Raw genomic sequence first — 12,234 nt, 5'->3', positions numbered from 1 at the left:
TTCTTCCAATTCATGTACAAATACACAATACATGAAGCTAAAACAGAATTTTTTCACACTCCAGTTATCTTCTAATGGCAGCATTTGGCATGTTGATTTTTTTTTTTTCCAAAAGTAATTTTCAAGATAAAATGCTGATTGCCTTGATTGGTATGTCTAGAAAGCAAAGACTTACCTGTCTTGTTTTCTCTGACCTCAATAATATAAACATTTATGTCAGGGTGGAATTTTGTCCCCGCTGGGGGTTCTGGAGTAGAAAATGCCTGTGGTCCAAAGGCTTCTTTGCCTTCCACAGTGGGAGGTCTTGTTGGCTGTGTAGTAGAAGTACTTGAAGTTGTGAAATATTCTCTATCAATATCTGTTTCTGTTTCCTTGGCTACAATATCCTCAAGGGTAGTGGGAGGAACGCGAGATGTTGATTCTCCAATGATTACCATGTCACTGGTTGTTTCTTCATCAGGTTCTCTGTCAATGAGAGGTGGCTTCTCAGTGGAGGATGAAGGTGTGTGAAATCTATCTGCTGAACTGAACGCAGCAGTGATGTCACTTGGAACTGTGGCTTTAACTGTTGAAAATTCTGGGAGTTCTGTGGCCTTGGGCTTTTCAAATAATCCTGAACCTAAATCAGTATAATCCAGGGATGTTTTCTCTCTTTTCTCAGTTGTGGTCTCTTCTATAACCTGGGTAACACCGATGCTAAAAGGAGATACAAATCCCCTTGGACTGGTACCTTCTGTTTCATATTTTTGTTCAGGCCATGGGCTGAAAGTTACCTTTGACCCTGTGGTTGGTGTTAGCGTTACCACGTCATCTGTTTTCGCTTTGGTGACAGCACCAGGTGGAAAAGACGTACTCCGCTCAAATTTTCCAATTGGAGTTGTTACTAAGACTGAGACTCTGTCAGAACCCGTCACTGATCTGTCTTCAAAGACAGTATATGCTGACCCATCGCTCTCTTGTTCATCCAAAGGTAATGTCTCCTTCGCTGTGTCAGTTGTAGATCTGGGAGGAGAAACTGGTTTTTCTGGAGTTTGTTCTTTCCAAGGAAAATCTTCTCCCGTTGCTTCCTGTATAATTTCTGTTGTTGTTCTTACAGTCTCAGGATAAATAGAAGCTTCAAAGTGAGTCTGATTAATGACACGTATGTCTTGAGAGGGTTCACCTAGAACTTCACCTTCTGATGGTAAGGAAGGTACCAACACTCCCCATTCTGTCTTGGGGATTACAGAAAGAGGAATGGTATGGGAAGTGTCTACATAAGTAGTAGGCTCCTGGGTGCTACTATAGTTAACAAAGGTTGACCCTTCCACATCTGAAGGGTGTGCAAATTGAGGGACAGTAGACAAAAGCTTAGAGACATCCACATCTTGTCCTTCATCCAAAGCACTTCCCTCTGTGGTTGCATGAGTAACTCGGACTTCTGTGCTTGTAAAAGGTGCAACTCTTTCTTCAGTTATAGAATCTCTCAAAGTGGACTTTTCTGTGGTAGCAATTGATGTAGTTGGCTGAAATCTAACTATGAATTTTTCATGGTCTATTGTGTCTTCCTCAGTAAACTCCTCTAGTGGCTTTTGAACACTACCTGGGATATGAGTGAATTCATCTCTTCCATCTTCAGTAAGACTTGGCATTTCTTTATCCTTACCACTCACTCCCGTGGTGGTGATTAAGGCAGGGGGCAATTTTGGAGAGCCTACATGTTCTGTGGACCATAAAGGTTTCGATGTTGTATTATCTTCATCCAATGACCATTTTGATACAGTAACCACCTCCACATTTAAAGTGCTCTGGATCAAATGCACTGTTGCAATACCCTCCTCATACTTTGTGGTATCTTGATAGCCATCTGTTTCTAATCCACCTGGAGTTGTAAAGTCTTCCTCCACACCTGTCGCCTCTGTTGGTATCACGCCTAGCTTTGTCGTTGTCGTCAGTGCTGGGGATTCAAAAGATTTGGTCATTCCCACTGAATACTCTGTATGATGAATTTGCTCTGGGGAAGCTGTAGGGAACTTCATTCCAGAGAAGCCTTCTTCCTCTATTTTTTCTATAAATGAATCTTTGGTGATCTTTTCCTGTATTTCATCATTGGTGTAAGTAACTGTTCTCATCGCTGGTCTTAGTGTTTCTGTACTTTCTCTTCCTGTTCGTGGACTGGGAGAAATAACTGTGGATGTTCCCTCGACTAATCTTTTATCACCAGAAAAAGGAAACAATTCTACTTCTGTATGATGCTGTGATGGAAAAGGTGTGGTAGACACATACTGGCCAAGAAAATCTTCAATTATCCTACCATGAGTCTGTTTCTCTTGCCTGTGGTCCATGGACGACCCATCACTGTCAGGTGAAACAACCGTTGATGCTGGGACTGACTCCACATCCTCTAGTTGGCTGCGGGTGGTGTCTTCTGAAGTCTTTGACACTGTAATGACCTCAGGTATTTGGCTAAAGATCGAGGTACGCTGACCCGATCTGACCGTAGAGGTTCTGTCTTGCCCATCATCTTCTCTCAAGGTGAATCCATAGCGGCTTGTGGTCACTGGTTCAGAGACTGTGCTTATTGCTTTCTTTGCAGTTTTTGATTCCAGGGTCATCGTTGTAGATACAAATGGTGTCGCAGTTACAGTGAATTCCTTAGAAGGCATGTGCTTGGAGATTTCCATAGATGTTACCAAGGGACCCACTTCTATTTGTTCAACTTGTGTAACTGATTCTTTCCTTTGTAGGTCTTCCTTCACACTATCCCATGATTCAGGAGCATGATGGGAAATGACAGTTGTACTCTGGGGCATTTCTTCCTTAATTTCAGATATGTCTGGCTCTCCAAGAGGTCCTGAAGCGGAAGGTGAGTAATAGTCCATATCCCAAGGCTTCTTCGTACTTCCATCAGGTGGGAGTGATTCTGCGGCTGATCTGTGGGTACTAGTTAGAGGTTGAACTGTGGATTTCTGTTCAATATTGACAATATTTCCTATAGCAGGGACCTTTGTTGTAGTGACAGGTAATTCAGTGATTAAAGGGACAATTGGTGTAGTTCTGTCCGGTCCCATTTGTAGTTCTTCCAATAAAGTGGGTGAGACAGTTTCTGCAAGCATATTCAGTTCGATGGTTGTAGCCTCTGATATATTCTGTTTAGCTAGAAAAATAATTTCAAAGAGTTGATTAGACAAGTCACTAATAAAAAGTTGTACGTCCAGTATTTGTTAAGTGCTGTCTGTAATTTGGAGTGACCCAAAAGTGTTTTGTGATGGAGGGGAGTCTAAAAACTATACTTAACCCAAAGACAGAAACTAAACATTTAATCATCACAAAAGACTGTTCTTAGTTAACGAACGTGAATATTATGTAGTTTTCAGATAAGAAGGTCAAAAAACAAATGCTGAGTTTGGAAACAGTAGGTACATTATTTCTCAGAAACTACAGCACCAACTTGAAGTTTAGTAGGAGAATTCAATACTACTATTCTGTCTGTAGCTACACAGTGTCTCCAGGGAGAGGGAGTGCCTCAGATTGCAAAATAACAAAAAAGCCACATCAAATGTACCCGAGTTACATATCAACGATTACATGGTCCATAATGTGGAAGCTTTCATAAAAACAGGATATTAAATGTTTTAACACCACTTGTTGCTTGATCCCAGGTGTTGGACATTTGTCTTCATGTTCTTTTCAACTCTGCAGGGTAGCCTTGTTTATAATAAACACTAAAATGCCTCTGGCAGAGGCTGCTTGGCATTTGTTGTATTCTACATCTTGTTCTATGTTCTACACGATATGTTTATAACTCTTACGAGTCTTGGGTCCAGGCTTACTTTCAGCAGGAAACGCAAAAGGAGAACAGGAAGTAACGTACCCACATGATATATTTTAGCTCTGTAATTACAAATCACTGGAAACAACCCTGAGCATCAGAAAGAATGGGCTCAGGCAATAAAAAGTAACATGTCATCATAAAATGCTACATTATAACGCCTCCAGATTTACAGAGAATGGCCTGGACTGTTGAAAGAAATTTAAGTTGTATATAAAAATGACAGTGTTGTAGATAGGATTCCATCTCACCATAAAGAAAATGCAGGAGTTAGGCACATAAAGATTTTGTCTTTTTAAAAATACTCAAGATTTTCAAAAATCAAAAACTGCCACTAGCCTCAGAAGGAACTGATCTGAGGACATCTGTGGTCACTGCTTTGCTAAGTTGTAATATCTGTAGTATCTATAATATCTTGTGGCCTACTCTTAGTAACCCCCAAACCAGAGTCCTTGGAAGACAAAACTGGTTGATTACTTTTGAGCTCCATCTACTCTGTCAAAACTTAATGATATTAGGGCACTGTAACTGCTCTGTGTGATAAGTGAATGGCAAAGATATGTCATTATATATTTGTCCAAATTCAACCCAAATGTTGAATGAACAACACGAAGAGTGAATCCTAATGTAAACTACAGACTTTGAGTGATTATGTTGTGTCCATGTGGGTTCATTGGTCTAATAAATGTGCCATTCTGATGGGGGATGTTGACAATGGGAGAGGCTGTGCATGAGTGTGGACAGGGCATATATGGGAAATCTCTGAATGTTCCACTAAATTTTACTGTGAACTTAAAACTATTTTAAAAAGCCTATTTTAAAATTTTAATGATAAAATGATGTGATTTTGTTGTAAATCAGACTTGAGCTATAACAGAGTCCTCATTTTTTTTTGGTCTGGTATGAGCTATTATTAGTTGTGTTCATCCCCTAGACCATTTTGAAGCCCAGATTCATTAATATTATACAAAAACTTGGTGACCATTTCAATATGCTGTATTTAAAATTCTTTAGTCTGTCACTATTTATCCCCTTATCTTAAAACAAAACTAAACAATAAAAACAAAAAGAATTAGATTCTTCAAAAACATGTTAAATAATGTTTTTCCCCCCTTTTTTAAAGAAAGCTTTTTCTGCAATCATTTCCTGGAGGAAGCTTTGGTCTATTTTGATTGACATGAACAACTTAAGGAACCAAAGTGAGGTTGACTATTTTTCTTTTCATTCAATTCTCTATCCTCTGAAATTCCATAACTGTTACCTCATTTAACTGCCAGATATCATGTTTGTTTTATAACTGCATTCTTTGGGGAAGCAGTAAAATATACATACAGAGAAAGTTCCCAAGGAAACATAATATAAACACTTGGTACACTACATATTAGAGAAAATTTAATCATATTATTATTAATAACAACACAAAAGCTAATTTTGCTTTTTCCCTCTGAGTATTTCCATGGCTGATGAAATTCACTTAAATGGAGGTGATCACTGGCTGAGAGCCAAAACAGGGCTTGTGAATCAGGTCTTCCTAATGTTCCAACCCAATTTGTATGCCAGCAACTTTCTACAGTACTATGAAAATACTTTTCATATCATTTTAAAAACGAAAGACTCAGATTTCGGAAACTACATGACTGTATGTCATTATCAATTGGTATTGTACTATTTGGTGCTGTCTTCATCTAGGCCTGAAACATAGTCATATGACGGTAGTGTGTCTCAGGATCTCCTTTACAAAGCTACATGACTTTGTTTTCAGAGCAAGGGTTTTTAATGAGAGCCCCGTTTAAGGGTCTGCTTATAGTTAAGCTGATTAATTCTACTATTTGGAATGGAAAACCTCAGACTTCCTTTTGGGGTTGGGTTACTTTTTCATCAACTTAACAGATGACTTCTATCACAACTCAGTATATCTGAGCATCTGCGACATTTGTTTCAACCCTTCCAAAAAAAAAAAAAGAACTAATTAAAAAAAAAAAAACCACACAAATATTTACAAAAAAATAACCTAAGAATAAATACCAGTGTATTAATGATGACTATTACAAAAGTGAAAACACAACTCCAGATTTTTCTGAAAGTGTCTCTCCACAAGAAGAATTCACGTGGAGAAGTTTTTATCCTGGAAAACTACCAGTGTCCCTTCTTCAGCTTCATTATCGAGGAAGCCGTCGGAAAGCAGCAGGCTTCTTTCCCACAAAAGCTCCCCTCAAACATTTGCAGCTGTTTGCCACCCAGATGTTTCACATCACTGTACTCATGGTATTTTATATCCTATGGACTATCTTCTCCAGTGCTTCCATTGTGAGACACAAGGCACATTTTCCTAGTGAAATATGAAAACCCTATTAGCAGCACAATAGTCAATTTAATTTACAGCCATACTGCCTTTATTATAGGGAAATGACTAGATATTCAAAAAGTTGATTTGGGGTTCACAGTTGCAGAAAGAGTAACGGTTGGAACCTCGGGATTAGAATTGAAAGCCATATTTAAGTTTTATGAGTGATTGAATGCCAACTGATTCAAATTCAATAAAGAGAAAACATTTCAAAAAGACCAGTTAGGGAAGGCTACGTTTTGACACCTACAGTCAGATTATGATCTAGGGTGCAGAAAAGATAACAAGCTGATCATAGGTTAGAAGGGCAGATCAATTGTAAAAGTGAACAAATACATAAGAAAGACATCATAGGAAGTGGTGGGTATTTATTTAGTCTTCTTTAGACCATTATCTTTAGCTCCAAGCTTAATTGAACAGAGGGATGTGAAAAACAATGAGGGTTCAACGCAAGATGGCATAGGTGATTAGAGGCCTAGAAATTAACATTTCAAAACAAGGAAATTGTTTCAGCTGAAGGAGACACTGAGGGACAACTGAACAATGGTTTTCAATAGTAGAAGTGCTGTTATTTAGATTTTGGTTTCCAACTTGAGAAGGAAAGATGGACTCGGATTCTAATGCAAAGGATTTAGATAACTAGAAAAACAGTCTGAGAGTGATAATAATAGGATATTGGAATGTGTTTTCTATGAAACGTTCCCTATCTTCCTCTCCTGGAGATCTTTAATAATATTAAATGAGAGGTTATCACAAGTCTTTAATGGTTTTGATTCACTTAAATTTGGGGAGTATGGATGAACCTTCAGAGCACTGCATAACTCTATTTTGCAAAACTTAACTCTGAGGTCAAAGAAAAATGAAAAGTACACAATTTAATCAAGGGAAAACCAGCAGGAAGACTTTATTTCACAAGGACATTAATTTCCTTGTTTTTCAAATCTGTTTAACAAGAACAGATTCTAATTATATTTATCATCGGCCATTGTTAACGTTCTATTCAGTGATTTCAGAAGAGGGAATTATACCAAAGTGAGATTTGGTATTGTTTATTCACCATGAAGTGGCCTTAAAAACACTTCTGACATTTGGTAAAAGCAAACAAGAAAAATATGGTTATATTTCTAAATTCTTCAACTTAACCAACTAGCTGTACATCCCTGACATCACTTTTGGAATTTGTCCTTAAGGTCACAATTCTTATTAACTTTAACCCTATAGATTTAGTCATGACTCAACTCTGTGGGAAACTACAGCAGGTAAGTCATTTTAAGAATATTTTTCAAATTAAAAAAATGTATATGTTTTAAAAAGAATCTTTTAAAAATGAATTAGAAATTTGGGGAGGGTGTTGGCATTGTGTGTTAAGGAAGGCTTTTATGTATGACTAAACTTTCTTAATCTTTTATGTGCTGAATAAATTTTGAGTATGGTAGAGTCTTAGGGAAGAACTAAATAAGAATCTAGTCTTTAGCTTAACTGGGGTAAAAAAAACAAAAATTTGAATCTATTATATCTGCAAGTTATATATTTCCAAGTTATATAGATTCAAATGAATTAGGGAGAAAAAAGAAGACCTAAACTTTCAAATTTTATTCACGTTTTATACAGATGTTTTAGTAGGTGGTTATTCTACTTGAATCTAAGTATCTTGTTATTTGGTACATTCATGTGAATTCCTTATTTAAATAAATAATTCAAAACACATCAGGATGAATTCTTTGGAGCTATAGACAGGCTTTGTTTGACATTTTTCTCTCATAGAAAACAAAAATGTTTTAAAGTTTTCTAGTGCCAGGTTTATAAAGCACAAGAAAATAAAATCAAGCAAGGTAGTCACACTGGATAACTCAACTCCTTCCTGAATTTAACTTCTCTAATCCACCTCTTCCCTCCCCTCCCCAATACACACACACAAATTTGATTTTCTCCTTTAATCACACCAGTCACTTAACATAAAACTGATTTTAAAGCTTGAACTACTTGAAAATATTCCCGGAACTACTGTTATGGGTATGTGGCTTAAAAGAATGATATCTTCCTACTTCTGAGGATAAGGTTTGGCTATTATTGTTGTTTTGTTTGTTTTCCTGAAAATGATCAAGACTTTTCCTGCAGTTTCAGGGCCTAAGAACAAAAACAAATAATTCCAAAGGCTTTTCATGGCCAGCTTGTATTGCACTGATACACAACACATGGCTTTAACACTCGGAAAGTTGAGTTTACAGGAGGAGATCCAAACAGAAATATCTTAGCTGGGAGATAGCAGGATATGAAATTACACCTTTCCACTGTACTAACAATCTATTCTCCTGACTACTCAGATATCCCACTTCAGTGTCTTTTTGGTTGATGAAGAAAGTCTGTATATTTAGAAGCCAGTTATAAAATAAGCTAGTGTATTTTTGACTCATTTCAGTTACTGTTGACCCTCTGTATCCATGGGTTCAATATCCGAGGATTCAACCAACTTCTGATTAAAAAACAGAAAAAACAAAAAACTCCAGGAAGTTACAAAAAGCAAGACTTGAAATTGCTGTGTGCTAGCAACTACTTACATAGTTGATATTATATCCCATTATACGGTATAGGTACTATAAGTAATTCTGGTATCCCTGAGGGCCCTAGGAGCAATCTCCCATGGATACCAAGGGGATGACTGTATGTATTGCTAAAACAATACATATATTGAAAACTGAGTAAAAAAAATTCTCACTAATTCAATATAATATGGCTCCATCTTGAACACACTAAAGGTCACCAAAATTTCTAGCAGATCTTTGTTTTGCTGGCATAATATAGATCCTACAGTAAAAATCACAGTGAGACTCTGGATTAGTTGCTTGTTTAATTAAGCATTCTACAAGCATGACACTATGGTATGTGACTGCTAGTGCTAAAGTAATTTAAGGACATGTAAAAATTAAAATATATCATTAATGTTGAGAAATGTTACTTCAAATCCATTTTAAGTTATTTTAAATTCATACTTAACTGAAGGTAGCCTATTTATGTTAGAGCTTGCCAAAACACATATACTGTACTTTAATATGATTCTAGAGCATTAGAAGGAACATATTTCCATTATATGAAATAAACCGAGATAAAACGAAATTTTTACTTATAGCATGGTTCATTTTTAGGTATTATCCATGTCAGCTCCAAGTACTCACCTGCAGTTACTGAAATTTAAATCCTCTGCTATTTGAAAGAAAGGGTGATACCAAACAAAGAGGGAAAAAAACAGAACTCAGGGATTCAACTCAGCCATGACTGGCCCCAGCATTATAATAGCACCAACAATCCAATTGCATTGAAGGACTGCAATTAATAGAAAACAAGTGCTCAGAAACATGTTCTGTGCAATGCAGCACAGTTAAGGCCTTTGCCTGACATTTTTTCATCCTCTCTAAAAACCATTCGTCTAACTTGTTTTAACCATATCACTGCTGTTTCGTTTCCTTGTTTTTGAGAGTCACTGAACTGTTTCCATTCCGTGCACACAATGCAAGACATGGAATCATTCCAATGGCTAGCTGAACATCAATTGCATGCCTTCGAAGCTTTTTTTTTTTTAAATCTAGAATGTTTTAAAAGGTATCAAACACTTACGTTTAAAGCAGTAGGCATCAAATCTGCTATCAGGGGGAGGGAAGCCTGTCTGGTTCTCAAAACGATACAGGGTTCTCACCCCAAGTAAACCACCTCCACACTGGGCCCTGGCCACAGTCACAGGGTGGCGAACGCTGGCATCCAACAGCCACCCGTAATCACACCGGTCGAAGCCGTTCCTCCACGCTGCTTGGAGCTCCCCCACCGTCGCCAGGCGGGCGTCCTGGTTTTTACACTCTTCTCCAGCTTCCTCAAAGGTGAACTTATTGGGAGCAGTGATGTGGAACACATCACCTGCAATAAGAACAAGAAAAAAAGGGTCTAAAATTTACTCTTCAGTCTTTTCCTGTTTATAGGAGATGGGGAAAAGCATAGTGAGTAATCATCTTCTGATATTTACAGCAGAAAACTCAGTTACCTAATTTTGTTATTATTAATATTAGTGTATGATAAGAAATAACACAATAAACACACACCAGAAACATTTCATTTTATATACGTACATTCCCTAGGTCATAGAAGCAGTCATTTGATAATACAGTTACAATAGATTCTTTAAAGTGAACAAACTTTTCCAACTGATTCTTTGATTTACTGTCCAGGAAATGGGTTTTCTCTCCAATGAAAGAGGCTGTGGTGTACTTATTAACATTGCATGCCGGAAGGAGAAAGCTGCACTGAAATGTCTTTGAGGTCATTTTTCTTTGTTTATCCTAAAATCAAATAGCAATTTTCTGACTCTTTCATCCATTTCTGCCATCAAAATGGATTAACTCCCAGCAAAGCAAACAACAAAACAAGAAGACTTCCAAGGTCTGAAGAGGGGGAGGGAAAGGGGCAGAATGGAATGCAGTTGCCTGCTTTTCTGTCCTAGGCACAGGGCTGCCTTGAGAGTTACGCAGGTCATGGCCTGCCCTTGGGCAGGGCTGAGGATGTGTGAGGACCAATATCAGCTCCCAATCAACCAGCCAAAGAGACCAAAAGTCCCCCTGGAAGAAGGGGCACCCTTTTTTTCACTTGCTCTGACCAAGGTGGATACCGTTTGAAATCCGTCTGCCTTTCGGTTCTCACAAAGTTACCATAAGGGGCTCTAACTAGGTTGGGGAAACTTTCATGTTTATTTATTGATTAACAAAGAAAGGGTGAACATTTCCTTTGTTCTCCACATTAGGCTCAATTAGACCCAATTAGTATGCTCATTATCACTTAACATGTCACAGTAAAATATTCTGGAAATGCCAGAGAGCTTGTTAAATTGGAATGTTACTTGTGCAATGGAACAACTGCCTGAAATGAATGCGATGTGAATTAAATTATGCTTTTCACAAGTGGCTAAAAGACAGAGGTAGAATTAGAGAAGACCTAAGCAAATACAGCTTCCCTGGTGGCTCAGACGGTAAAGCATCTGCCTGCAATGCGGGAGACCCGGGTTCGATTCCTGGGTCGGGAAGATCCCCTGGAAAAGGCGATGGCACCCCACTCCAGCACTCTTGCCTGCAAAATTCCATGGATGGAGAAGCCTGATAGGCTACAGTCCATGGGGTCGCAAAGAGCTGGACACAACTGAGGGACTTCACTTTCACTACAAGCAAATAGAGCAGGCAGGATGAGGAGTACAAAATGAGGTAGAGAGGTACCTAAAATACTGAGAGCCCATTTTTATAGCAGCCAGGGGTCCTGCTTCCATTTCATTGAGACTTGTCTTTGCTTCTATGATCTATCAGACACAAGAGCTCTCATGATCTGGACCTCCACCTGACTAAATCCAGATGTAACAAATTATTGTTTAAAATGAATAGAGCCATTACTCCGTGTGCGAATGTCATAACTTTATAAAACCAGAAAATCATAGTCAGGAAAAAAAGGTCAAGTCACCCAGATCGGCTCTTCTCACTACAAATCTAAAAACGCTGCCAGTGAAACGAGGACAAATTCTAGTAAAAGCTGTTAGATGAAGAAAAAGAAAAATGACTTTTACCTGACTGCAAAAAGTAAGGCAGAGGTGAGAATGGGGTTTTGTCCTTAATTATCTAGGCTGGCAAAGGACAGTAACCTCAACCCAAAAATACACTAAAAGAACAAAGTGAAGTCCGCTCAGTCGTGTCTGACTCTTTGCAACCCCGTGGACTGTAGCCTCCCAGGCTCCTCCATCCATGGGATTTTCCAGGCAAGAGTACTGGAGTGGGTTGCTATTGCCTTCTCCAGAGGATCTTCCCGACCCAGGGATCGAACTCGGGTCTCCCGCATTGTAGGCAGACGAGTTACCATCTGAGCCACCAGGGAAGCCTAAAGAACAAAGCCCCCCCTCCCCCATTCCTAGAATGCCTCCCGTCCCAGTAGGTTTTAAAATCATAAGGTCATAGTACCAGTTGCATAGCACGTATTCAATAATTTGTTACATGAGTGGCATTTCAGGTTCTTATTCAGAGAAAAGGTGCCATTTTCCCTTCCATCCTTCCCAAGCAGC

At 38.4% G+C, this 12,234-nt stretch overlaps 1 protein-coding gene across 2 annotated transcripts in view; it reads right to left on the bottom strand.

The window, feature by feature from the left end:
• VCAN (versican) overlaps positions 1-12,234 on the bottom strand; it is a 120,158-nt gene that overhangs the window by 66,963 nt on the left and 40,961 nt on the right. Inside the window, exons 6-7 of one of the 2 annotated variants that reach the window (XM_069592583.1) lie at positions 9,768-10,061; positions 176-3,136 (exon numbers count right to left, since the gene is read on the bottom strand). In XM_069592583.1, coding sequence (XP_069448684.1) covers positions 176-3,136; positions 9,768-10,061 — 3,255 coding nt within the window. The remainder of the gene's footprint in view (positions 1-175; positions 3,137-9,767; positions 10,062-12,234) is intronic. The other variant, XM_069592584.1, reaches the window with a different exon arrangement.

This window comes from Ovis canadensis, chromosome 5 (assembly GCF_042477335.2).
Source record: "Ovis canadensis isolate MfBH-ARS-UI-01 breed Bighorn chromosome 5, ARS-UI_OviCan_v2, whole genome shotgun sequence".
NCBI lineage: Eukaryota > Metazoa > Chordata > Mammalia > Artiodactyla > Bovidae > Ovis > Ovis canadensis.
The sequence above is the reverse complement of the archived record's forward strand: the minus strand, read 5'-3'. Positions and strand labels throughout refer to the sequence as shown.